The 25,481-nt window shown below is 63.3% G+C and overlaps 2 protein-coding genes across 8 annotated transcripts; both read left to right on the forward strand.

Annotated features, from left to right (window-relative positions):
- The first annotated feature begins 182 nt into the window (after positions 1 to 182).
- Positions 183 to 7,808, forward strand: LOC119140212 (anti-Muellerian hormone type-2 receptor-like). Its single transcript, XM_037371297.1, has 15 exons — positions 183 to 207; positions 346 to 495; positions 986 to 1,150; positions 1,501 to 1,590; positions 1,999 to 2,108; positions 2,593 to 2,817; positions 3,558 to 3,672; positions 3,758 to 3,912; positions 4,466 to 4,613; positions 4,687 to 4,823; positions 5,473 to 5,610; positions 5,698 to 5,763; positions 6,513 to 6,552; positions 6,663 to 6,994; positions 7,102 to 7,808. The coding sequence occupies exons 1-15, from the start codon at positions 183 to 185 to the stop codon at positions 7,150 to 7,152; spliced, it is 1,947 nt and encodes a 648-aa protein (XP_037227194.1). The 3' UTR covers positions 7,153 to 7,808.
- A 658-nt stretch (positions 7,809 to 8,466) lies between these two features.
- Positions 8,467 to 24,925, forward strand: PCBP2 (poly(rC) binding protein 2). Of its 7 annotated transcripts, XM_037412083.1 has the most exons (16): positions 8,467 to 8,617; positions 11,299 to 11,434; positions 11,877 to 11,900; positions 11,998 to 12,030; positions 12,379 to 12,495; positions 13,953 to 14,084; positions 14,698 to 14,826; positions 15,350 to 15,424; positions 17,070 to 17,156; positions 17,324 to 17,389; positions 18,164 to 18,205; positions 19,329 to 19,401; positions 19,944 to 19,982; positions 21,028 to 21,080; positions 21,480 to 21,649; positions 24,412 to 24,925. In XM_037412083.1, exons 2-16 carry the CDS (start codon positions 11,366 to 11,368, stop codon positions 24,446 to 24,448), a joined length of 1,146 nt encoding a protein of 381 aa, XP_037267980.1. In that variant the 5' UTR covers positions 8,467 to 8,617; positions 11,299 to 11,365; the 3' UTR covers positions 24,449 to 24,925. The 7 variants fall into 7 exon arrangements, with proteins under 7 accessions (XP_037267980.1, XP_037267981.1, XP_037267982.1 ...); XM_037412084.1 differs by lacking the exon at positions 19,944 to 19,982 and having other exon boundaries at positions 8,468 to 8,617; XM_037412085.1 differs by lacking the exon at positions 17,324 to 17,389 and having other exon boundaries at positions 8,468 to 8,617; positions 24,412 to 24,923.
- Positions 24,926 to 25,481: the final 556 nt, after the last annotated feature.

Genomic DNA, 25,481 nt, shown 5'->3' on the forward strand with positions numbered 1-25,481 from the left:
TGCAGGGTGGGGGTGGCTGCTACCCAGGGTACCCCATCCTGTTCTCCTCCCTGCTGCGGGGGCAGCACCTTCCTCCTCCTCCTCCTCCTCCCCGGGGGCTGCCTCCGGCCAGGGCCTGCTTTCTTCTTCCCACCGGCCCCCGCACGCATCCTGCCAGCTCCCTCCTGCAGCCGGAGGCACCCATGGGGCTGGCGCCGGGGCCACCAGGTGGGTGCCGGGGACCCCCCACCCTAGGGTGCTGCTGGTGGTTGTTGGGGGGTGGGAGGGGAGGAGAGGAGGATATTTTTGGGGGGTGGGGGGCGCGGCTTGAAGCCATCATCACCGTGTTCTGCCCCCCCACCCCAGGCCCCCACAATCTCAGCTGCGTCTCCTACAAGCATCCCAGCGTGCGGGGTGGGTTGGGGGGCCCAGGGGGGGCCAAGGCTGGCACCGTCCGCTGCCCCCCCGGCCAGTGCTGCATCGGCATCTGGAACCAGAGCCACGCGCTGGTGCAGGGTGAGACCCCCCCACACCCCCCTGGGGATGTATCCCGATATGGGGGGGCCTCGTCCTGTCCTGGGGGGGAGAAGGGGCCTGATCCTGTCCTGGAGCGTTGGTGGGAGAGGGGCAGGGGCCTGATCCTGCCCTGGGAGGGTACTGGGGGGGGCAGAAGGGGCTGGGGCAGGATAGAGGGGCCTGATCCTGCCCTGGGAGGGTAGTGGGGGGGGGGCAGAAGGGGCTGGGGCAGGATAGAGGGGCCTGATCCTGCCTTGAGGGGCCGTTGGTGGCCGGGGGGAGGTGCTGGGAGGCCAGAGCCTGGGTCCCTTCCCAGCTGCTGCGCTTGACCTTGGCCTTGAGAAGCAGCTACAGAGGCGCTGGGACGGAGCAGCGCTGCGGGGGGGGCCTGGGGAGGGGGGTCCAGCCTGGCCCCCTGCCCCTTCCCTGGGCTTGGGGGTCCCCTTGCCAGCACCGTGGGGTGCCCCAGTGACGGTTGCGGTGTCCCCAGGCTGCTGGGGGGGTGGGGGGGCCACCTGCCCCTCTCCCACCTGCGCCCCCAGCCCCGCGGGACCCCCCGGCGGTGCCGTCCTCGTCTGCCTCTGCCACGGCCACCTCTGCAACGGCAACGCCAGCGGGACAGGGACGGGGCTGGGGGGGCCCCAGCATGGCCCAGGTGCTGGGGGGCACTGGGGGGCTGGATATGATCCACCAGGAGGCTGGGGGTGCTGGGGGACGCTTGGGGAGAGGGGCTGGGGCTGCATGGGGGACTGGGGGGACCCATGGGGACCTTCAGGGGACACCTAGTGGGCTGTGGGACCCATGGGGGGGCTGGAGGCCTGGGGGGGAGCGACTTGGGACACATAGGGGACCTGGGGGCGGACTGGGGGACCCATCGGGGGGACCTGGGACCTATAGGGGACTGGGGAACCTGTGCGATCCAAACAAAAGGGGGCCACACACCCGGCCACCTGCGTCCCCACCAGGCGTGGGGGGGCCCCGTGTCACTGCAGCCTCTGTCCCCAGTGCCCGGCCCTGTGGGGGCTGTGGGGCCCCTGTGGCTGTGGGGTGCTGGCCCCCTCCTCCTCCTCCTCCTCACCTGCCTGGCCATCCTCGGTAGGGATGGGGACATGGGGTGGGATGTGGGGACCCCCAGGCACAGCCCACCCCCTACCCTGTGCCCCCTGGGTGTGGGTGTCTCCAAATGCTGCGTCCCTGGTGTCCCCAGGGTGCAGGTTTCCCAGGGTGGGGGTGTCCCCAAGCATCATGTCACCCCTGGGGCAGGGGGGTCCCTGGTGTCCTGGGGAGCCCTGGGAGGAAGGTGCCCGGGGGGTTGTCCCCGGTTTCCCCTGGATGCAGGCGTCCCTGGGTGTGGGGGTCCCAGGGTGCCACATCCCCCCTGTCCCCAGGGTGGGGGGGCTCCTGAGAGTCTCTGGTGTCCCGAGGTCCCCCCGGGTTATGGGGGGTCCCTGGGGGGCGGGGGGGGGGGGCTCTGTCCCTGTGTCCCACATGTCCCTGTGCCAGGGCTGCGATGGGCAAGGACCCACGCAGAGCAGCCACCCCGGGGGTGCCAGGGGATCGAGGCTGCCCCAGAGCCCCCCAGCCCAGACCTGCCTGCACTGCGCTTCCTGCAGGTAACAGGGCACCTGCGGGACGAGGGGCACCCATGGGGTGGGCACCCACGGGCTGAGGGACACCCATGGGGAATCCCGGGGGGGCCACCCATGGGTGCCTGGGGCTCCCTGGGTGTGGGGTGCCAGGGGACACCTGGGGCTAGGGACACCCATGGGTGCCTGGGGATCCCTGGGTGAGGGGGTACCTGGGGCTGGGGACACCCATGGGTGCCTGGGGATCCCTGGGTGTGGGGTGCCTGGGGACACCCATGGGTGCGGGGGCATCCCTGGGTACGGGGGCATCTGGGGCTGCTCAGGAGTGGGAGGCACCTGTGGGTGCCCAGCACTGAGGGTAGGAGCTTGGGGCTCCGGGGGTCACCCATGGGTGCCCAGAGCTGCTTGTCCCTGGAGCTGGGGCCACCCAGCCCCGGATGGGATCCCACCACCCAGCGGGGACACGCTGGGTGTCATGATGGGCACCCATGGGTGCTGTGTGCACCGGCAGGTGCTGCAGGCCGGACGCTTCTCAGCAGTGTGGCAGGGCACCCTACAGCAGCGGCCGGTGGCCATCAAGGCCTTTGTGGCCGGGGCGGCCGGGCGCTTCGCAGCCGAGCGAGCCGTGCACGGGCTGCCCCTGATGGAGCACGACAACGTGGCACGGCTGCTGGGCACGCGGGCGGCCGGGCCTCGTGCCCATGGGGGGCTCCTTGTCCTCCAGCTGTACCCCGCCGTGAGTGAGGGGGGGGGGGGGGGCACGGGGTGCCGGGGGTGCCCATGGGTGTGTGGGGGGGGCTCAGGGTGCCCATGGGTGTGTACAGGGTGCTGGGAGCGTGCATGGGGTGCTGGGGTTGCTGAGGGTGCACATAGGGTGCTCAGGGTGCACTTGGTACGCACAGGGCGCTGAGGGGTTGTGCATGGTGTTCTGGGGGTCCTCAGGGTGCACATGGGTGTGCACAGGGTGCTGGGAGGTTCTGCATGGGGGGCTGGGGGTGCACATGGGTGTGCATGGGGGTGCTGGGGGGAGCGTGCATGGGGTGCTGGGGTGCACATGGGTGTGCACAGGGTGCTAGGGGTGCGCATGGTGTTCCGGGGGTCCTCAGGGTGCACATGGGTTGCTCAGGGAGCACACGAGTGTGCACAGGGTGCTGGGAAGTTGTGCATGGGGGGCTGGGGGCGCTCAGGGCACACACTGGGTGCTCAGGGTGCATACGAGTGTGCACAGGGAGTGCAGGGGGTGCTGGGGGTGCTCTGGGGGTGCATGGGTGCTCGGGGTGCCTGTGGCTGCAGCGGGGGTGCTCTGGGGTGCACAGGGTGGTGCGTGGGCTGCTGGGGGTGCTCACACAGGCCGTGCCACGGCCACGCACCCACCAGAACACGGGGTGCCCCCGCAAGCAGCGGGGGGCAGCTGGGTGCATGGATGGGGGGGCGGCTGCCCTGTGTCCCCACGTGTGTCCCCACGCGTGTCCCCAGGGCTCCCTGCGACACTTCCTGGGGCAGCACGTGGGGACGTGGGCCGGCAGCGTGCGCCTGGCGCTCTCCCTCGCCCGCGGCCTCGCCTTCTTGCACCAGGAGCTGTGGCGCGATGGTGAGTGCAGCCGCTCCTGCACCCGCCCAGCCTCTGCAGGGGTGTCCCCCTCTGGTGACCCCCCACAAATTCCCCCCCCCCCCAGGCCTGTACAAGCCCAGTGTGGTGCACCGAGACCTGAGCAGCCAGAACGTGCTGGTGCGGGAGGACGGGACTTGTGCCATCGGTGACTTCGGGCTGGCTCTGGCGCTGCCACCGCGCGCCCAGGCTGGCGCCCGCCATGCCATGCCCATCCGCAAGGTGACAGGGACAGGGACACGGGTGGGGCGGGGATGGGACCCCCTCACACTGCTGGTGCGTGTGCAAGTGCAGCCCTGGTGCAAGCCAAGCCCTCGTGCATGTGTGAGGACAGGCGCAGTGCTGGGGGGGCTGGCAAGCACACGCACGGCCCTGGTGCAAGCTGGGACCTGGTGCACCTGCAAGTACAGCCACGGTGCAAGGCTCACCACGGTGCCTATGCACGCATGGCCCTGGTGCAAGCCTTACCCTTGTGCATGTGCACACAGCTGCGGTGCCGGCTGGGACCTGGTGCACGTGCAAGCACCACCCTAGTGCAAGCCTTACCCTGGTGCCCACGCATGCACGGGCCTGGTGCGAGCCTCACCTGGGTGCAGGCCTTACCCTGGTGCATGTGCAAGCACAGTCCTGGTGCAAGGCTTACCCTGGTACATGGGGCCTTGGTGTAGGCTGGGACCTGGTGCTCATGCAAGCACGACTCTTGTGCAAGCCTTGCCCTGGTGCCTGTGCATGCACGGGCCTGGTGCGAGCCTTACCCCGGTGCCTGTGCATGCAGGCGGGCACCCAGCGGTACCTGGCACCCGAGATCCTGGATGAGAGCCTGGACCTGCGGGCATGGGGCCGGGCGCTGCGGCAAGCGGATGTCTACGCGCTGGCACTGCTCCTCTGGGAGATCCTCTCACGCTGCCAGGCCCTCAGCCCTGGTGAGCACCCATGGGTGCCCCCCTGCTCCCTTGGACCCCCCACATGCCAACTGACCCCCACCCTCTCCCGCAGGAGCACCCGTGCCGGCATTCCGGCTGGCGTACGAGGCGGAGCTGGGTGCCAGCCCCACGGGTGCCCAGCTCCGGCGCTTGGCCGTGGAGGAGCGGCGGCGGCCACTCATCCCCCCCGCCTGGCACTGTGCCCCCCAGGTCAGCCCTGACAGGCACCCATGGGGGGGGTGTCCTGCCCCAGGGGGGTCCCTGCCTGGATGCCCAGGGGTGTTTGGGGGGGTCTGGGGGGGGTTCCAGCCCTGGTGAGGTCCCTGCCTGGGTACCCAGGGGTGTTTGGGGGTGCCCAGGGGTGTCTGGGGAGAGTCTCTACCCTTGGGGGGTCCCTTCCTGGGTGCCCAGGGATGCTGTGGGTGCCCATGGGCAGTGGTGACGCGGGGTGTCCGTGCCCAGAGGGTCCCGGGGTGCCTTCGGGTGCCCATGCCTGGGGGGGTGTCCCTGCCTGGGTACCCAGGGGTGTTTAGGGGTGCCCAGGGGTGTCTGGGGAGGGTCCCTACCCTGGGGGGGTCCCTGCCTGGGTACCCAAGGGTGTTGGGAGTTGTGGCTGGGGGTGTCCAGGGTGCCCTGGGGTTCCCCTGTCTGGGGGGGGACACGACAGCCCAGAGGGTCCCAGGGGTGCCTGGGGGTGCCCTTGCCTTGGGGGGGTCCCTGCCCAGGTCCCCAGGGGCACCGAGGGTGCCCCTGCTCGGGGTGGGGAGGGGTGGTCTGTTTGGGGGTTCCATGCCCGGCGTGAGGGTCCCTTCCCGGAGCTCCCCACGTGGGGGCTCCGCGCTGAGCGGGGGTCCCGCAGCCCGGGGGGGCGCTGCCGGAGCTGCTGGAGGACTGCTGGGACCCCGACCCCGAGGCGCGGCTCTCGGCCGAGCGGGCGCTGCAGCGGCTCCAGCGCTTGGCAGCCGCCCCCGCGCCGCCCCCCGGCGCCCCCCGGCAGGTGCGTGCGGGGGGAAACTGAGGCACAGGGGGGCGGGCGCTCCCGCCCGGCAGGGCCCCCGCCCCGCCCCCGCCCCGCCCCCGGGAGGAGCCACTCGGCGCCCCGCCCCCCCGGTACCCTCGGGCGGGGCCGCGGCCGGAGCGCAGGCGGCAGGTGGGAGCGGAGCCCCCCGGGACCCCCAACTCCCCCCCGGGACCCCCAACTCCCCCCCGGCACTCCCAGACCCCCCTGCTCCACCTGTGCACCCCCAGATTCGGCCTGCACCCCCCTGGCACCGCCCCGCACCCCCAACTCCCCCCGGCACCCCCCCCCGCGCCCCCAACTCCCCTCCCGGCACCCCCAGACCCCCCTGCTCCGCCTGTGCACCCCCAGATCTAGCCTGCACCCCCCTGTCACCCCTCCGCACCCCGAAATCCCCCCCGGCACCCCCCCAGCACCCCCAAATTCCCCCGGCACCCCCAACACCCCCCAGATTCTCCTACTCCGTCTGTGCACCCCCAGATCTAGCCTGCACCCTCCTGGCACCCCCTGCGCCCCCAAATCCCCCTGGCACCCCCCAGATTCCCCCTGCACCCCTCTGTCCCCTTCTGCACCACCAGGTCCCCCTTGTGACCCCCCAAATCCCCCCTGAAGCCCCTGTGCACCCCCTGTCCCTTCTGCACCCCCAGCCCCCCCCACCGCAGCCCCTGTGCATCCCCCATTCCCCCCGGCACCCCCAAATCCCCTGAGCCACCGACCCTGCAGGCCCTGACCCCCAGAGACCCCTGAGCCCCCCCAGCCACCCCCCGCACCCTGCAATATCCCTCTGCCCCCCTCTGCTCCCCTGGATCCAGCCGGGGGGGGTCCCCAGGGACCCCTCCTGGGGTGTTCGGGGGCCCCCACTCACCCCTGTGCCCCCCCAGGTCCTGGAGCTGCCAGCTGCCATGTGGGACCCTGGTGCAGGTAAGGGGGGGGAGGGACCCTCAAAGTGGTGGGGGGGCTGCCCTGACCCCCTCGGGGCAGTGAGGGGCTCTGGATCCCCCCCTCAATTTTCTTTTTTCTCCTCCCCACAGGGCAGCCGCCCCCCCTGAACCCCGTGTACCCCCCAAACCCCACGTGCCCCCCTCAGCCCCACCCTGCCAACCCTGTGTACCCCCCCCCGGTGGTACCCCCAAATCCTCTGGGGGGACCCGGGCACCCCCCATACCCTTCGGGGCCCACCCCATGCCCCCCGGGGACTCCCCTGGCCCCTTCGGGGCCCCCCCTGTGCCCCATGGGACCCCCAGGGTGCCCTCCCCTGCAGCCCCCCCACCCCGGGGTGCCCCCCCCATACCCCCCCGGGCTGGACAAGAAGGCGGCAAAGAAGATGAAGAAGAGGATGAAGAAGGCTCAGAAAAGGCACAAGGTGAGGAGGGGGACATGGGACAGACATGGGACACAGGACATGGGGGACATGGGGGGGTGCCCCCCAGCCCACCCCGGGGTGCTCATGGCTGTCCTGTCCCCCCACAGCGCTCTTCATCGTCGTCGTCGTCGTCCTCCTCCTCCAGCAGCTCCGACTGAGGCCACCAGCACCACCCAGCACCCACCTCCTGCTGTGGCCACCTGTGACCACCTGCGTCTTCCTGTGACCCACCCGTGTCCTTCCATGCCCATGCGTGTCCTCCTGGGTGCTGTGACCATCTGTGGCCAGACGTGAACACCCAGGACCCTCTGTGTCCTCCTGTGCCCAACCACGTGCCCATGACCACCCAGGATCAGCCATGACCACCTGTGACCTCCCTTGTCCATCCATGACTGCCTGTGACCAACTAGGACCACGCATGACCATCTGTGTCCACCTATGACCACCCGTGTCCACCTGGGACTTCCCATGTCCACCCATGACCACATGTGACCAGCCATGACTACGTGTGACCATCTGGAACCACCCATGTCCACCTGGAACCTCCTGTGTCCATCCATGACCATGTGTGACCAACCATGACCACGTGTGACCACCTGGGACCACCCGTAACCACCTGTGTCCCCCTGGGACCTCCCATGTCCACCCATGTCCACCTGTGACCATCCATGACACACATGACCAACCATGACCACGTGTGACCGCCCATGTCCATCTGTGCCACCCTGTGTCCCCCCACCCGTGGGTGCCCCCCCGCCCCGTGCTGAGGGTGCTGGGTGCCCCTGCTGCCCCCCAATAAAGCCCTGGGACATCCCACTGTGTCAGCATCTCCTTCGTGCCACTGGGGGCTGGGGGGTCATGAGCACCCATCAGCCCCTGGGGGGGGGAAACTGCCCCCCCAACTGCCCCCCCATGGTCCCTCGTGTCACTATTGCCCCCTGATTCCCTCCTATTGCCCCCCGACCCTCCATTACCCCCTCTTCCCTCTTTTCCCCCCTTATTACCCCTTGCCCCCCTCCAGCCCCCAATCCTTATTGCCCCCCTCCCCTTTTGCCCCCCATTCCCTTCTATTGCCCCCCGTTTCCCCCATTACACCCCTTCCCCTTCTTCCCCCTCGCCCCTTATCGTCCCCGGTCGTCCCCCCCGCCATTGCCCCCCATTCCCCATGGCCGCCCATTGCCCCCTCCTGCCCCGTTGCCCCCCCCATACCCCTTCCCTCCCCAAGTCCTCCGAGGTGCCGGCGGCGCTGCGGTCGTGCGTGGCCACTCTACCCGCGGGGCGCCGCCTCGTTGGTAGGAGCCGGGCGGGGCGGGGCGGGGCGGGGCGCGGGGAGGGGAGGGGGGAGGCCTCTCTATCCCCGCCCCGCCGCGCCTCGCTGGTGCGCGGCGTCCGTTTCCGGGTCGGGGCGGGGTGTAAATCGGGCCGCTCCCGCCGCCCCCTCCCAGACCCGCCGCGGCCGCCGCAGCAGGAGCAGCCGCCGCCGCCGCCTCCCGCCGCCATCCCGCCCGCCCGCCCCGGCGCGCTCCCTCTCCCCCCCCACCTCCCTCCCCTCCTCCCCGCCCTCCCTCCTCCCGCTCCGCCCGGAGCGCCCTTCTCCTGCTGCCGTTACCGGCGCCGCTCCAGGTAGGCCCGACCCCCCCCCCCCCCCCCCCCCCCCCCCCCGCCGACCCCCCTCCCCTTCCCGAACCCTCCCGCCGCCATCCGGCGCCAACTTCTACACCGGCAGCCGAGCCGCGGCCTCGCGTAGCGCCCCCGCGCCGCCCGGCGCCGCCCGCCGTCGGCCGCGCCCTCACGCCAGCCCGCGGCCTATGTGCGGCCTAGTCGCGGCCTAGGCCGCGGCCTGCGCGCGCGCCGCGCCGCCGGCGGGGGGGGGTGGGGGTGGGGGGCGCTGCTGCCCCTCCCCCCCCCCCCGCCGCCCCCCGCCCCCCCCCCCCCCCCCCGCGGGAACCGGGACGCGGGGGGGGGGGGGGCCGAGGAGCAGCGTGCGTCACATGGCGCCGCCACCCCCCGCCGTCAGTACCGAGCGGTCGCGAGGGGGGGGAGGAAATTTTTTTTTGCCTTTTTTGTGGGGTTTTTTTTTCGGCTTTTTCCCCCTTTTTTTTTTTTTTTTTTTTTTTAACGGTTGAGCCTGTCTTTGCCGCCATGCCGAGTTGTTTTGCTCCCGGCTTGGCTCGCGACGCTGCCGCCCGAGGGGGGGGCGCCCCACACGCGGGGCTGGGACGACGGCCCCGCCTCGGGGTCGGGGGTCTCCTCCTCTGCCCCCCGGCCCTGCCCGGGTTGGGGCCGCGATCCCCGGCCGGGGCTCGCCCCGCCGCGGCTGCTGGGGTGTTTTTAGAGCCCCGGAGCCGGTTCTTTCCCAGGCCCGGTTGGGGGTCCCGAGCCGCCTCCCCAGCTCCTCGGGACCGAGCTGGGACTGAGCCGCGCTCCCGGGGCTCGGCCCTTGTTCCCCCTGCTGGGGTCTGGGGCCAGTTTTGAGCTGCGATCTTGGCAGTGGGGACCCCCTGCCCTCACCCCGCTTTGTGGATGGGCCTGGTTCAGAGGCTCAGTCCCAGCCCGGAGGTTTGGTCCGTGCTCCCTCATCCCACCGCGGGCCAAGGAGCCCGCTTTGGAGCCGGGATCTCCAGCCCCGGACTTTTTTTTCACATCCCCCCCTGACTTCCGCCACAGGGATGAGCCAGTGGTGGAGCCACGTTTCCTTCCGCCTCAGGGACAAGCTACTTTTGGAGCCAATTCACTGCCCTGGCAACTGGTTCCCCCCACATAATGGTTCCAGTTTTGGGCCAGGATCCTGAGTGGGGAGGCCCCGGGTGGGTGTTTGATCCCAGTACAGGCAGTGGGCAGGGGCTGGGCCTTACACGTGCCCCGTGGGGGCAGGCAGGGCTGCCGGATGGAGGTAAGGAGAACTTTGGGGGAAGTTTCCCTGCGGAAGAGCCTCTCAGCAAGTTTGGATTGGAGCGATGGCTACTCGCCGGCCTTGGCCTGCCCCGCACGGCTTCGCTTCTCCCTTTGCGTAACCCCCTGGCAGGTCTGGTCGGCTCCTTTTGTCCCCGGCGGGCTGTGAGGCAGCCCCGTAACCAACCCAAGCTCGTTTGACTGGCAAAACCGCTGCCAGGAAAGCAAATTAATGCTAACGAAGGCGAACTGGGATGCTGAACTGGTGGGAGGAGGAGTGGGTTTAGAGCCAGAGAGACGGCGGCGGGTGCCAGCGAGGCTCCCGCCACCTCCGGTGAACCGGGAAGCTCGTAAACAACCAACTCGTGGGATTGGGTCTAGACTTTCCTCCTCACTCTACTGCTGCTGGGCTCGGATCCTGAGCCCTTCTTTCCAAACTAGGCAAATAAGCGCCTTTTTGGATCTGATGGGATGTCAGTGTGAGTTTTATGGAGGCCATAACTCCTCGCTGGGGGTGGGGGGGTGGGTGGAAATCTTCAGTGCCAGTGGCTTTCCCCTTAAAAGAGCATTAACCCAGAGCATGGCAGCGTTGCTTGCTTGGCATGGTCCCCTGCCAGATTAATGCCCCTGCCCTCACCCTGGCTTCTTCTTTCCTGGGGCATGGTTAAACTTTGATGGGGTGGTGATCAACTGGACTGATTAAAAACAAGAGCTAAAATTTAGTTTAATTTATTTTTAAAGTTAAACGGCTGACTAGCTGAGCTGGTGGCCAGTTGTGTTTTGCAACTGCTTTCGACTCGGCCGCAGATTGTTTGAAACCTGATCGTGTGCTCATGTGGCCTTACCAGGTTTGAGTAAATCAACTTGGAAACTGGTCTGAAAGACCTCCCCCCCGCAGGTTCAGGCCACAGATAAGTTCATATATTTTTATTTTCTCAACAGCCTGGCTCCTCAAGCAGGTTAAACTGAAGGGGAGCGGGGCGGTCACTCTGTCTGGCGTGTGTGTCTATACGCAGCTGCGGAGGAAAGCTTGTAATCTAGATTAAGGTACGGGGCTCGCAAGCAGAGGCAAGTTCTCTGGAGCTGTAAGCAAAGCCTCTGTGAGCAGCGGGGTTGGAAAGAGGCAGGGGATGAGTGAGACCCGTATGGCCCCAGCTGGAGGCGGGATAGTGTCAGCTTAGCCCGTCCACTCTGGAAAATGCCTTAGCAGGAGGAGCAGCCTGTTGGGGAGCTGAACCATCATGGATCAGCTCTCCTAATCGCCACTTGAAGAGGAGCGTGGCCCTAAAACTGCCAGGGGGATATTCAAGGAGAGAAGAAGCATAGAGGGGCTTCAGGCCCCCTGGAATGGGTCTGAAACTGGCCAGGGAGGGTTGGCACAGCTCCTCAAATGCAATCCCTCTCATTTGTAGCTCTGCTCGACCAGTGACCAAAGATCTGAGCACTGACGCAGCCTGACTCAACCCAACGCAGCTCAAGATGGACACTGGTGTCATTGAAGGTGGTTTAAATGTCACACTCACCATCCGACTACTCATGCATGGAAAGGTACGTGTCCATGGGACGTGGCTTGTACTGACGCCACCTCGCCCAACGTGGGGGTGGCCCTTCTGGGAGCCCGGAGGGAGGCTGGGTGCTTCCATGGCAGTAAAGCGGCGTCGGTCGGACCTCTTGGAGCTGCGTCGTTACTGCAGCCATTAGGCAGCGGTGTTAGGAATGTGCTCCTTGGCACTGGGCCGGCTCCTGGATATCTCATGACGAGCGAGGCCGCCCTTTAAAAGCCTGATGCATCAATAAAAATATCAGCTTCAGGGGGGTGGAAGTGACTCGATAGAGGGGCTCAGCTGGGAGAGAGGTGGCCAAATGGCTTGGGGGGCATATCTGAGGTGCAGAGGAACTTGTTCTGGCTGTAGCAGGGAGTTGTTTAAGCTTGGGACTCCCGGGAGTGTTTTTAAGCACTGACTAATTGCTGCTTTTGTTTCCATCCCAGGAGGTGGGAAGCATCATTGGGAAGGTAAGTGAGCAACAAACCCCCTTGCCCTGCATCGCTCTCCCCCCTCACCGCCCAGCACAGCCACGCTAACGCCTCTCCCTTCTCTCCCCCTGCACAGAAAGGAGAGTCGGTGAAGAAGATGCGTGAGGAGGTGAGTCGAGGGGGGCTGGGAGGGTCGGGGCGGGGAGCTGGGGGGGGCCGCGGCTGCGCGGGCCTGAAAAGGAATTTGCAGGCAGTGCGGGCAGCGGCACCGGCAGCAGATGGGAGCCGCGGCGCGGGGCATGCTGGGAGGTGTAGGCAGGGCCGGGCAGGAAGCCGAGCGGGCTAAGATGGCTGCCCGGAGCCGAGGGAGGGAGGGAGGATTCGTCACCAGCGGGGGTTCCTGGGGGACCCTGGCTGCCCCATGCAGAACGCAGCTGGGCACGTGGACCTGCTGCTGCTTTTGGGGGTCTGAGCTGGGGGCCGGGAGCCCTGATGTCTGCCCGTTTTCCTCCTGCAGAGTGGTGCTCGCATTAACATCTCAGAAGGGAACTGCCCCGAAAGGATCATCACCCTCGCTGGACCCACCAATGCCATCTTCAAAGCTTTTGCAATGATCATTGACAAACTGGAAGAGGTGTGTCTGCGGCCTCGAGTCCCCCGGTGCTGCCCTGCCTGCAGTCATCCTTTACCCCCTCCCTGGATAAATTTGCCCCAGAGTGTGTGGGGTGGGGGGATGTCTGGAGCACGAGGGAAAGCTTTTCCCTGAGGATGAGGAGCAGGATGGGCTTGTTCCGCATGGGCTGGTGGTGTTTTCCCCATGGGGCCTGATCTTTGCCCAGCTGTGAGCAGGTTCAAGGTCCAAGCAGGGACACTTCCCTGTGTGCACTCAGCCATCCTTAAGTGACTGCTTGCCGAGTGCCAGAGCCCTGCAGGGACTTTCCCAGGCCAAAACCACCCTGTGGCCACAGGTTAAACAGCTTAAAACAGAACAGGGCTTTGAAACTCACTTGGCTTTGCTCATCCTCCTGGTGCTGCTTCCCCTTTGGCACGCCTCGGTGGGTAGCGGGGCTCGGTGCCATCTCCAGCCCTGCCAAGGAGGGGACCCGGGGGTGCAGCTGCATGGCACTGGAGGAGAAGCTGCATTGTGCCCCTGGTTCCACTGAATCGATGACTTCCAGAGGGAATGTTGGTTCTAAATAACCAGGAGCCTGGCTGTGGGCGTTAGAGCCTGCTCAGGATTGTCTTGTCAAGGAGCTTTGCATCCTGCTCTGCATTGTTTGGAAGGCATGAGCGCTCCTTGCCTGGTGTGAGGCAGAACTCCGTGGCCCTCGCCTTGTCTGTGGGGGTAGAAATCCTGTTGCCCTTTGGATTTGGGGCCCTTCCGTGGAAGGAGATGAGCCAGTGCTGGCAGATCTGACCTGGTGCCCCTCTGCTTTCGCTGCCACCTAAAAGGCTGCTGAGCCTGGAGCTGTTCCTGCTATACCCCGAGCACTGGAGTCCTCTGAGGGCTCCCCATCTGAGCGTGGCTCCTGGCTGCTGGTGCTCAGAGTGCTGGGCTTGGAGTTAAAAGCTTTTATTTTAGTAGGTCAGTTGAGCCGTGGCCTTGTGCCTTCCCCTCCCCCTGCCAGCACATGACCGCTGTAATCAGCGCTGGGCTTGTTTTCCCTGGAGCTGCTCCTGCCTTGATCCCCTGTTACGACAAGAGGCTCCGTGCTGAGCTGGGAGCTGTGGGCACACGGAGCCTCCAGCCACTTGTTCCACTCCAACATGGGCACAGCCCGTTCGCGTTTGGCTGCAGTGTGACCCAGCCGATGCCTCTGCACTGGGCCAGTGGGGGTTAAACCCCCATTGTCAGTGAGATGACAGAGCTTGGCGCCTTCATCCTTCCCCAAGACGTGGCTGTGTTGTTTCTGGGCAGCTAACAAAGTCTGGGAAATGGGACTGAGAGTGCCCTGGGGTCACCTTGGCCTGGCCTGTCTGTGCCAGCGACATCCTCCCTGTCCCTCTGCCGGGCACGTCACCACCCGCGTGCCATTCTGGCGAGGGCAGTGCACCAGGCTGACCCCTCTGAGTAACTCCTCTTCCTCGCAGGACATCAGCAGCTCCATGACTAACAGTACAGCTGCCAGCCGGCCCCCGGTCACCCTCCGACTCGTTGTACCTGCCAGCCAGTGCGGTTCCCTCATTGGGAAAGGAGGCTGCAAGATCAAAGAGATAAGAGAGGTGTGTGTTGGCCACCCTGAGGAGAGATGCACCGGCTCTAGGTGCCCCCAGGGATGAATCCTTGGGTTGGCCCCTGCTCTGGGTGGTGCCGCATGGCACCACTTGGCTGTTTTGGACCTCCTTGTATTTTTAGTGCTTGTGAAAGTGAGACTTGGGGCAGACCCTCCCCTTCCCAGCACTGTCCCTGGCGGTGGGATGCAGGGGTTGTTGCTCCCCGACTTCCCTGGGCTCCTGATTGCCCATCCCAGCTTTTTCCCAGTTGTTGGAGGAGGGGGGAATGCACTGGCAGGCCTGCACCGCCCTCAGTAATGCCATTTAGTGCACTGGGCGCTGCCAGCTCTGGACTGCCAGTGGATTAACTCTGCCCAGCTCCACTGGCTGCGGAGACAGGCTTGACTTGGGTTACAGGAAAGGCTGTAGCCCAGGTCCTCCTCTCCTGCCCTGGGCTCCTGATGGCCAAATTATTTCCAGCTAGGATTAAAGGACTTTATTTTGGGGGAAAGCAGGAGAGGGGGGCAGTTTTGACTATGTATAACCCAGCTGCGGGGTTTGTCGCTGAGGTCACAGCTCTCCCTGAGGTCTGACTGCCTATTTTTAACCGTAAACTTTGCAGAGTACGGGGGCACAGGTCCAGGTGGCAGGAGACATGCTGCCCAACTCAACTGAGCGAGCCATCACCATTGCTGGGATCCCACAGTCCATCATTGAGTGCGTCAAACAGATCTGCGTCGTCATGCTTGAGGTAGGGCCTCCCCTTGGCCCCATGGGCCTGTTTTTCTCCGGGGGAAGCACGTGCCGCACAGGAATCTCCACTGCCCTTGGCAAGCCACGTCCCTCCTCGCGAGTGGAAACTGCTGAGGACGGAGAAATGGCTGCTGGGGGATAAAGGGATAGCTGGGGATTACAGCCTCATCCAGGTGAGGCTTGGAGCTGCTTAAAACCGGGGTCGAGCCAGGCCTCTAGAGCTGCTGACCAGCTAACGGTGTCGCCTGTGGCTCTGTGCTGACCAGTCGTGCTGCCCAGCATGGTGACACTGAGCAGTGGCCTCCTGCCGTCCCGAGCCTCCCTCGCATGCTGCACTGCTCCTCGCATGTCCTCCCTTGGCCTCATGCTCGGGATGGGGAAGAAAGAGATTGTGCTTTGCGTCCTCCCAAATGGCTGATTTTTAAACCCAAGGCAGAGCGTTGGTGTCTGGGGTGCAGGGAGGGGATTGTTGGTGCCAGCAGTGCTTGGTGTCTAACCTCTCCTCTCTGCCTGTCACCCAGTCTCCCCCGAAGGGCGTCACCATCCCGTACCGACCCAAGCCATCCAGCTCTCCCGTCATCTTTGCAGGCGGTCAGGTAAGGCCTCTCCTCTGCTCCTGGGGTGCAGGGTGGGGAGGGGAAGGGGGTGTCTTACCGAGCTGCCACGCTGCCAGCGCACATCAGCCGCTCTGCGTGCCTGTCACCCACGCCGCTTTCTCTGGCGGAGAGTGGCTCTGTTGGGCCTCGGCCTCCCAGAGCCTGCTCCCAGCCTTCCTCGCTGAGCTCACTGAGGGATGGAAGAGGGCAGAGGTGGGATGGGGTGGGAGGTGGGAGGGTAAAAGGGCTGATCTGGAGAGGAGAGGGTGCTGGCAAACAGTCCTGGAGTTAACCAGAGGGGGGAAAAAAAAATAAAAATCCCAGTGTGGTGGGGGATTTGAATCAGGCCGATGCTCCAGCTGCCAAATCCAGGCTTTGCCCCTCTGCCTGCAGCTGGCTCTGAGGACTCAGCACGACCTGTTGTGGGTGACCGGCCCAGAGGGTTGGGGGGGTTCTCTGCTCTCTGGGGCTGGCTTTTGGGGTGCAGAGGCTTAGCCTGTGCTGTGGGTAGGGTTGGGGTGTGGAAAGGCTTCATCTCGTATGAGGGGAGGGTGTCAGATAGGAGTAGCCATCAGGTGATGTGGGATTTAGTCCCTCCTGCACTGAGCTGATCCAGGGGAGTTGCTTGCTCCCTGCTGCCCTGCCGCCGAGCCAGCTTACAGGTGACAGGGCTCCCTTGGGATCCTGTCTGCTGTAAAGCCCTGAATCCCCCTGGCCCTGTTGGGGCTGTTGGGGTGCTGGCTGGGTGTCCTCGCCCACGGTCCCATCCAGGCCACTGGGCAAGGCAGGAGGCTGAGGCCTGGGTGCGGGTCAGCCGTTCCCCACCCTGCGGTTCCCAGGGCTGCCGTAATGCTTGGAGAAAACACAGCGACTTGTGCAAACGCATCCGCTGCCTTCCTGCTGTCAGGGAGACCCCTCGGGGGTGTCTGGCAGGGCCTGGCGCCCATAGCCAGCCCGGGGACCCGCGCAGGCAGGGTCCAGTATTGCCGATGGAGGCCTCTGTAGGCAGGGAAAGGGGTAGCTGCTGCCGCCGGCCTCCCCGAGAGCCAGGCCTGACTCTGCTCTTCCCTGCCCCCCCACCAGGCTGGCATGCCATGCTTGTTTTGGGGACTGACCTGCTGCCGTCCCCTTCCTCGCCTTGGCCCCCCCCACCCCTTGCCCTCCCTGCCTCTTCCTCCTCCCCTCCCTGAACCTGGTCAGCCCCCCCCGCCTCTCCGACAGCTTCTCCTGCCACTCTGCACCCCGGGGGAAGCGCCTGGCCGGTACGTCTGTGCCCCCCCGCGCCTCTTGCAAGCGGAGGGCCGTACCATGTGGCCCCCCCCGTGGCGCGGGAGCCGGCCGCCTTCCCCGTTAGAGCAGTGAGGAGCAGGCTTCCCACGGCCACGCATTTCTTCCCTCCCTTCCCCTTTCTTCTCCCCCTTCCTTCTCTTCCACCCCTCTCCCCTGGCCCAGGGCCGCGGCCAGCCCGACGCAGCCCTCCCGGCCCCGCTCCCGGTGGTGTTGCGCTCTGTCTTTGCAGCTCAGAGTCGTGCGTAGAGCAGGGTTAGCCCTCGAAAAGCAGAGCTAATGTCGATGTGACTTTGGTGTTAGCGGAAGGTTTCGGATTGACAGCCCTGGAGACTGAAGTCCTCTAATTTATCCACAGGACAGGTACAGCAGCGGCAGTGCGAGCTACCCCCACACCGCCCCATCCATGTGCCTCAACTCTGACTTGGAGGGACCACCTCAGGAGGTGAGAGGGGAGTTCAGTCTCCACGGCCCGTTCAATCCTTGGCCTCTCTGAGACTGCCAACAAGGGTGGCATCCCCGTCCCCCAAAACCGTCAACGGTGGCTTTTGTGCTGTGGACTCCTGTCCACTGGGAACTGGACTCTGAGCCCACCAACCTCTCCTCACGCAGGCCACCCGGCAGCCACTGCATGGCAACGAACTTGGGCCAATTCCAGCCTGGGCTGCAGTTCTTCCGGTGACCTGGAAGTGAGGCTGTGTACCCCCCTCTCCCCTTCCTATCCCACCCACCCCCACCTGCCCGGCCCCCCCACCCCCCCAAACCTTAGCCAGCCAGGCCCCAGCCAGTGACTCGCCCTTTCTGGGTAGCTTCAGGAGGAATCTGAAGTCTGTGGCTGTCCCTTAACCTCAAGACATGGAATTGTGGCAGGTCAGGCACTCAGCCTTGTTACCCCCCCCCGAATGCCTCTCTTTTGCCTTGTCTAGCATTGGTAGCCAGCTCCAGCATTTACCTCTAGCTTGCCCGGCGACGTTTTCCTAGGCGTGCGGAAGTGACGAGAGGACTCAGAACGGGACTTTTTTTTTTGGGGGGCTGCTGGGCCGGGGAGAGGAGGGGCCGGGAGCTAGTAGGGCTGGCGGGGGCATTGGAGATCTTCCCCTGTCGGCGAGGCGGGGGGCGCAGGGCTAGAAGCATTGTCGGACTCCACCACACCATACATCTTCATCAAGATCCCAGCCGTTCTGTTTTTGTCTGCCACTTTTTTTTTGGGGGGGACGGCACCATACTGTCCACTCCCTCCCTGTAACCGCCACGTAAGGCCAATTTGAGTAACCGCCCGTCTAGAAACTGCTTGTTACAGCATTTATCCGTCCCCTGCCTCTCCCTGCCCCACTTCCCTCGCCCCGGAGAACTCTCCACCTTGGCTCTCTGACTTCCTGGCTAGTTGAAATCTGTCTGTCCCTGGGTGGCTGTCCAATGGTTGTTAATAGGACTGTTTTCCTCCTTTTGTAGGCCTATACCATTCAAGGACAGTATGCCATTCCACAGCCAGATGTAAGTTTTGTTTACAACTTCTTGTCTTGAAATCCACCCTCTTCCTCCCCCCTTCCAAAATTTTCTCCGTGCTTTCTCGACTCGAGCCATTAGCCGTCAGCTTGGGCTGAATGCTCTGTCTGATCCGAGCTCCCCCCCAAAAAACTTGTCTCCCTTCAATTCGCCCTCCTGCAGCCAGCTTCACCCGGTCTCAGATCTCTCCTTTTTCCTTCCCCCACCTTCTTTCTGACACTTCCCTCCTCCTATATATATAATTTATTTTTTTTTTTCCCCCCAACCCGTCTCTCCCCGGCTTGGCATTTCACACCAGCTTCAGCTCTTCCCTTGCCCCTCCACCCCCCCCAAATTTGGCCCGCAGCCTGTCAAGAGAAAACAAAAACAGCACATGATGGTTCACTGTCATGGTGGTTCTCCTGGGGCAGGGGACAGCTGGCCCAGCGAGCAGTCGCAGGTGGCAGTCGCGGGGGGGGGTTGGATCCGGCCCGGCCCAGGCTGCTGCCAGCCTGTCGGGGACCGTTTGGGAGAGGAGTGACAGTCCAGGCAGGGGCCGCCTCTCCCGCGGGCGCTGTCCCAGCTTGCTGTTGGACACCACCATCCTCTGGCACCCATGTTCATCCTGTAGGCTCGTTGCAGGCTCAGTGGGGGCCGATCTCTGCTCCTGGCACCCTTAGACCAGCAAGGGGGGGCGGCTCTGACGCACCAGGCCAGGGAGAAGAAGGGCTAGAAGGAAGCTGGGCTAGAAGAGCTACTCCGGCAGCTGAACCGAGCCGGGCTCCATCCCCATCTCCCGTCATGGCACCCCTGTCCCCCCTGCCACTCCCTGCATGGTGTGGTGTGAGCACCCTGCTGTCTCGTCTCCTGCTCCTCTCTGCTTTTCTCCGTTGAGCTCCTTTCATACCTCGCTTCACCAGGGGGTGGGCGCAGCCCTGCCCCCACAGCCCACCTTGGCCTGGCGCCTTCCCCCTCTCCATGTGGAGAGGGCCATGCCGTGTACGGAGGGGCCGGGGAGGGGACCCGGTGCCACTGGCAGTGTCTGTGTTGATGTGCGTGCTGTGAGTCCTGGCCCCCCCGGGCTTGGGAAATGGCTAACATCAGCCTTTTTCTTTCTCTTTTTCCCCTCTAGCTGACCAAGCTGCACCAGTTGGCAATGCAACAGTCACACTTTCCAATGTCTCATGGCAACACTGGATTCAGTGGTATGGAAACTCCTTCTCTCTTCTGTACGCTAGCGTGGGCCAAAGGCCAGCCCGTGAGCCGCCGCTTGGCTCCTCTCTAACGGGGCCTCCGCTTGGGTCTCGCGCTCTCAAAAAAAAAAAACCAACCAACCAAAACCAAACGTTCCCCCAGAGCTGAGCCCAGCCAGGTAATGACTTCTGTTGCGACATCTCTGGGGGTGACTTGGTATCGGCCTCTGCAAGTTGCGGTGGGCCGCAGAGGGTAGAGGAAAAAAAAACAACCACCAAAGAACCCCCAACCATACACCAAAAAAACCGAGCAGGCAGGGCCTCTGTGCTGCTTTCCTTCCTCTTCACTCCCATCCTCCACAGCTCTGCCAATGCACCGGGAGACCCCCCCCAACATGCAGCACCCTCTCTCTCCCCTCCGGCTACTCCAGTCCTGAGCAGGCAACTGTTGAGTTGTACCAAATTTGCTGTAGATTTGCTAAGATGGCTAAAAATACCCATTTGGGGCTCTAAACTTGAGACAGCCAAACTCATTGTCACTTGTATCTTAACAGGCATTGAATCCAGCTCTCCAGAGGTGAAAGGCTATTGGGGTAATGATTAAAAAACAAAATCTGTAGTAATTCTATTGTGTATTAATACTGACCGGGGTCTCATTCTCCCTGTTAAATGCTGCCCGCCTTTGTGCACGGATGGGAGGGGAAAGGGGGGGTTAGGGGAGCCTTAGAAGGGCTGGAGGTACCGACTGGCTTGGTTGTACGTGCCCCAGAAGTCAGCTGGACAGTGGAGAGCAGCAGGACTTGTTGGAGGGCTTGCTTGTCCAGCACCTGAGGCTGTTAGCAAGCCTTGGGCCCCCTCGCTTTACCCTCCCCAACCATGCGCTGAGGGGGGAGCGATTCCCCCTGCCAAAGGAGTTGCTGGAGCGGATCGAGCCCCGTCTTGCTGCTGGTGACAGAATCGCTGGTGAGGGAGGGGACAGCACCCCGTTAACTGCCTTGGCTGCTGGTGTGTCCCCAGGCTGTTTCACCCCTGCCCTGGGGTGAGGTCTTGAGGCTCCCGCTGCTCCCTGTAGCAGGGAGCGAGCTGGGGAGGGGGGCAGAAAAATTAAAAACGCAAAAAAAAAAAAAAAAATCCGCTTAGCACATGCACTTGGCCCCAACTGAGGCGTGAGTAGCCTTGCAGCGCCTGTGCCGGCCGGCATAGCACTGCCCTGCCGGGGCCGTGGCGGCGAGGAGGAGGAGGAGGGGGGTAGCGTAGCCCTTGGAAGCTGGTAACAGAGTGGGCAGCAGAGCTGAGTGCCCGCATGGAGCCCCTGCAGTGAGCGCGCTGCTCTGGGACTGTCCTGACCAGAAGGAAGATCCTGTGGTGATATCGTGGGGAGGGGGACGAGAGGGAGAGAAATCGGGGTGACCCAGCTGGGGGAAGCAGGTGGTCGGGGAGGAGGTGTGGGGAGCAGCGGGGAGGGTTGGAGTAACCTCACAGCTTGCTCTGCCCTTCCCCTCCTGTTCTAATTGTCTTCAAGGTAGCCATGAAGCTGGCAGCAAATGCTGGCTTGACTGCTCCGGTCTGTCTGTGCTGCACCCCCCATCCCACCGCCTCCCCCTGAACTTCTCTTGCCTTTTCCCTGTCTCTAAACAGGTTTGGATGCCTCTGCTCAAACCACCTCTCATGAACTCACCATTCCAAATGATGTGAGTATGCACATGGGGTCCCTCCTTCCCAGCCCGCCTCGGGGAGGGAGGGTTGGTGGGCAGCGGGCAGGCAGCTGCCCCCTCATCCCTGTGGGTCACCGGGATCTGCCCCCCTTTCTTCAAACAAGATGGGGTGTGGGGCTGCCCGTTCTCAGCCTCAAAGCTGCAGGAGGGCTTGTGGCTGCACCCCAAACCGCCTCCTTGGACCACTCTTGGTGGCCATGCATCCCTTCTCCCCTTGCAGCCACCTCTGAGGCAGAACCCCCCTTCTCAGCCCCTTAACCCCCCCAGTAGGTGCCAGCCCTGTCCCCGTGGAGGACAGACACTGGGCAGGGAGGAGGATGAGGACAGGTTAACACGCTTGGCTCTTTCCGCTAACAAGGCGCTTTCCTCCCCCAGCTGATTGGCTGCATCATTGGGCGTCAGGGCGCCAAAATCAATGAGATCCGCCAGATGTCTGGGGCGCAGATCAAAATTGCCAATCCAGTGGAAGGATCTACTGACAGGCAGGTTACCATAACTGGATCTGCAGCGAGCATTAGCTTGGCCCAGTATCTAATTAATGTCAGGTAAGTCTCTGGACGAGGAGACTCGGTGGGTCGGGGGTCTGGCTCTGCACGCCCGTGCCGTGGGGTACTGCTCCCCGGGCTGGGACCTTCCTCATGCCCTGACACATGGAATGAAGGGGTTTTCTCTCCTGTGTTGTTGTTTGGTTTTTTGTTTGTTGTTTTTTTTTTTTTCCTCCCCTCCTTTTCCTTTCCCCCCTCCCTGTGCCTGCTGTCCCATTTTCCTGGTGCGATCGCCTCCTGGTCTGTGGGAAGCTGTAGGGTGACGGACCCGGCTGGGGAGGGGCCTGGCCACGGGGTCGAGGGGAGCACGCGGCCGCTTAAAAGCCGTGCCTGGCCCTGTCGGGCCCTCGGCAGTTTGAGCTGTGCTGTTCCGACCTGGCGCTTGCGTGGCGAGGGCTTTTTCATGGGGTGATAGAGGAGGGACACCCCTGGGCCTGCTGGCGGAGATCCTGGCTATCTCCCAGCGGAATGTCGTGATCCTAGGGAGAGTGGTCGGTGCTGCTGGCAGCACTTGGCTGCGCTCCGATAACCTGGGAGCGGCCGGCGAGCGCCAGTGGGGGCACGGCTGGCTTGCGTGGGGCCTGGCCGCTTGCCCGCCATGCGGCACGCTGCGGCGAGCGCTGCCGCAGTGGGGACTGAGGGCCCGGCTTGGGCTCCCCGTGCTCAGACCCATCTTGCTGTGGTGTCCTACGCTCCCTGCGACGGGCCGGGCTGGGAGCGATGCCCTCCGTGGTCCTCAGCCCCCGGGGCTCTGGATGGAGGCGAGTGGCTGGGAGAGCCCCGCACTGGTGCAGGGACTTGTGACCGCTCCGTGTCGTGTGGGTCGATGCTGGGCTGGTGTGGCAGCTCCAGCCTGCTCCCAAGGGGGAGCAGAACAGAAGCCACTTGTGATTTCTTTTTTTTTTATTTTTTTTTATTATTTTTACTTTGGCTCATGCCACTTGCTCCACACTGGTTGCGTTGAGGTGCCTGGCTCTGGGGCACTGGGATGGCCTCGCTGCTGAGCCAGTGGCTTGGCCCAGGGTTGCGGGGGGTCCCGGTGTGGCTTGGAGGGTGCCGCTCCTTCCTTCCCTCCCTCCCTCCCCGAGCTCGGCTCGTGCGATTTGACGCTGTTTGTCCTGTGCTTTTTTTTTTGTGGTGTTCCCTTCCACCCACCCGTATTTTTTTTTTTTTGTTCCTTTCTCCTCTGTTACAGTTTAGAAAGCGCTAAACCCTCCTCCCAGGCAGCCTCCGTCACGATCCCTGACCACCTCAGCATCAACCTCTCTCAACCCTCCACCCCTTCTTCTTCTTCCTCCTCCACCACCACCCCCTCGCTCGCCACAGCGGGGGCCTCCGAAGCACCCGCCAGCCTCCCCAACCCTCTTCCGACTGCCCCTTGTGTCTCCAGTCTGCTTGGCATGAAACCTGTCCCTCTCCTGGCTCTAAATGTTGTGTCTGCTGCTAAGGGTACCTCCGCTCCAGCTGTGCCATGTGTCACTAACAAACTGAAAGCGGAAAAGCAGAGATTTTCTCCTTACTGAGTCTGCTTGTGGCCTTAGAGGACCAGCAGATTGGTGGCAGCATGGAGACCCCGTAGAGGAGACTTGGAAGAGCAATTTTTTTTTTTCCTCTTTTTCTTTTTGTGTTTTTTTTCTTAATATTTTTTTTTCTCCTCCTCCTTTTTACTCCAAAGTGAGCTTGTGATGTTTCTTAGAGTGGAGTTTTCTTGCTGGCTGGGAGACTATTTTCCCTGTGTCCCAGCCCGGCATCTAGTGATCTGTTTGATTCCTTCTTGATCCTGCTAGCTTGTAGCTGTTGCTTTTTTTTTCCTTTTCCTCTTTTTTTTTTTTTTTTTTTTTTTAGTAGCTTGGTTGCAATCGTGGTTTTGGGGAGGGGGGTGGGGGGGTGGAGGGAGGGGGTTCGTTACCGAATAAACAAGTTGGGATTTAATTGCATTCCTGGTGACATTGCCCACGGGGCTCGCGGCCTCACCTGTCTCTCTTTAATGTCTGTACCTGTAATAAAGTTGCCACGGTGAGAATCTGCTCTGCTAGATCTGTGCCGACGGCGGGGGGCTGAGCCCCGGGGAGGGGGCCTCATGGGGTGCCCTCTTGCTGGGGGGGTTCACTGCCACCCAGGTTGGGGTGCCCCCCCCAAAAAAAAAAATTGCAGGGAGGGAGAAGCTTTGAGCCGTGGAGGTGGCAGCTCCCCGGGATGCTCTGTGTGGGTTGGGGGTGCTGGTGTTGTCCCTGCTTGCTCGGGGACCCCCTTGCATTGTGCGTGTGTCCCCCCTCCCTCTCTGTTCTCCAGGGGGTCCCTGGTGGGGGTAGAGCCCCCCTGCCCCTTGTGCTCTCCCTTCCCTGCAGGAATCGCTGCCAAATTCCTGCCTGCCTGCGCCCTGGGGTGCCCAGGGCACCTCGGCGTCCCCCTTCTGCTGGGTGTCTGCACCCCAAAAGCTTTGCCCTCGCTGCTTGGAGCAGAGCCTGCTGGTGCCCTCGCTCCGGCCGCAGCCCTCCCTGGCAGAGTCCCCAGGGAGCCCCTGGCTCTGTTTTGGGGAGGACAGTCAGGGGGTGCCCCCCTCCTTGCTGCATCTCCCCTGCTGCTTGTGCATAAAGCAACTCCCCGCACCCCAGAAACCTCCTCCCTTCCCTCCCTGGGGGACTGTCCCCCCTCCAGCGCGCTCCCCACGGGGAAGCCTTTCCTCCCTTGCGCCCCATCCTTCCTCCTCCTGTTCCCCCCCCCAGCCGGGGTCCCCTCTGACGCCCTTTTCTTCGTTGCAGGCTCTCCTCGGAGACCGGGGGCATGGGAAGCAGCTAGGGGCCCCGACGCGGACCCTCGGCCTCACCTCACCATCCATCTGTGTAGTCCCTTAGCAGCCAGCCCCAGGTTTTAACTAGTTTGTAAATTTTTTGGTTCCTCCATGCTCTCCGCGGCCACTCATGAGGTTTATTTTTTGTTTTGGTTTTTTTTTTTGTTTTGGTTTTTTGTTTAAATTGTTTTGTTTTGAATTACAAGCATTTTAATTCCTTTCTCTGTTCAGCTGTTAAAATGCTGAGCCCCAGATCTTAGTTTTATAAAGCTTCTCTCTCTCCTCCCTGCCCCCACCTCACCCCCCACCCCACACCCCCTGTTTTTCGGCTCATGAAGTTTGTTTTGTCATGAAATGTAAGAGTGGAAGAGAAACATTTCAGTTTAGTTCTGTAATGTCAGGAAATTTTTCAAAAAAAAAGTTAATAAAAAGATGGACTGGAGCTTTTCCTTGTGAATAGAAACTGGAGGATATTTTGGTTAATGGATCTGCCTGTCTCCGTCTTTATTTGAACCCCGCCCCCTTTCCCAGTTCTTCCCAGGTGGTCCAGCTGGGGTTTGGGTTCCTGCTGGTGGTGGAAGGGGGTTCCCCAGGCTGCATTAAACCAGCCTCCCCCGGGGTGGGGGGGAGGGGGGAGGCTTTTTGATACTCCAGCTGCATTTTGGGGGGTTTCCCTCCTTTTCCCACTACCCTGCAAACTGGTCTTTAATGGAAACCAGTGTCCCCGCTGGGTGTCTCTACCTCTTTACCTGCCCCCTCAGCCTGACGTCCACCTGGGACCCTCCTTTGCTTCACAGGGGTGAAAGCGGCTGTCCCCCACTTGGGTCTCTGCCACCACCCAGTGTTCCCAGTTCCACTGGTAAAGGAGCAGTGGGACTGTAGGGGGGCTCAGCTCTTTATATGCTGCCTCCCTACCCCCAAAAAACAGCTCACTGGGTTGTAACCCCTCTGGGGTGGGGGTTATTATGGTAGGGGCTACGTAAACAGAAAAGGGAGGTAGTCAACATCTACCCCTGCTCTTGCTGTGCGCGCCCCCCCCCC

This window comes from Falco rusticolus, chromosome 19, assembly GCF_015220075.1.
Source record: "Falco rusticolus isolate bFalRus1 chromosome 19, bFalRus1.pri, whole genome shotgun sequence".
Classification (NCBI taxonomy): Eukaryota; Metazoa; Chordata; class Aves; order Falconiformes; family Falconidae; genus Falco; species Falco rusticolus.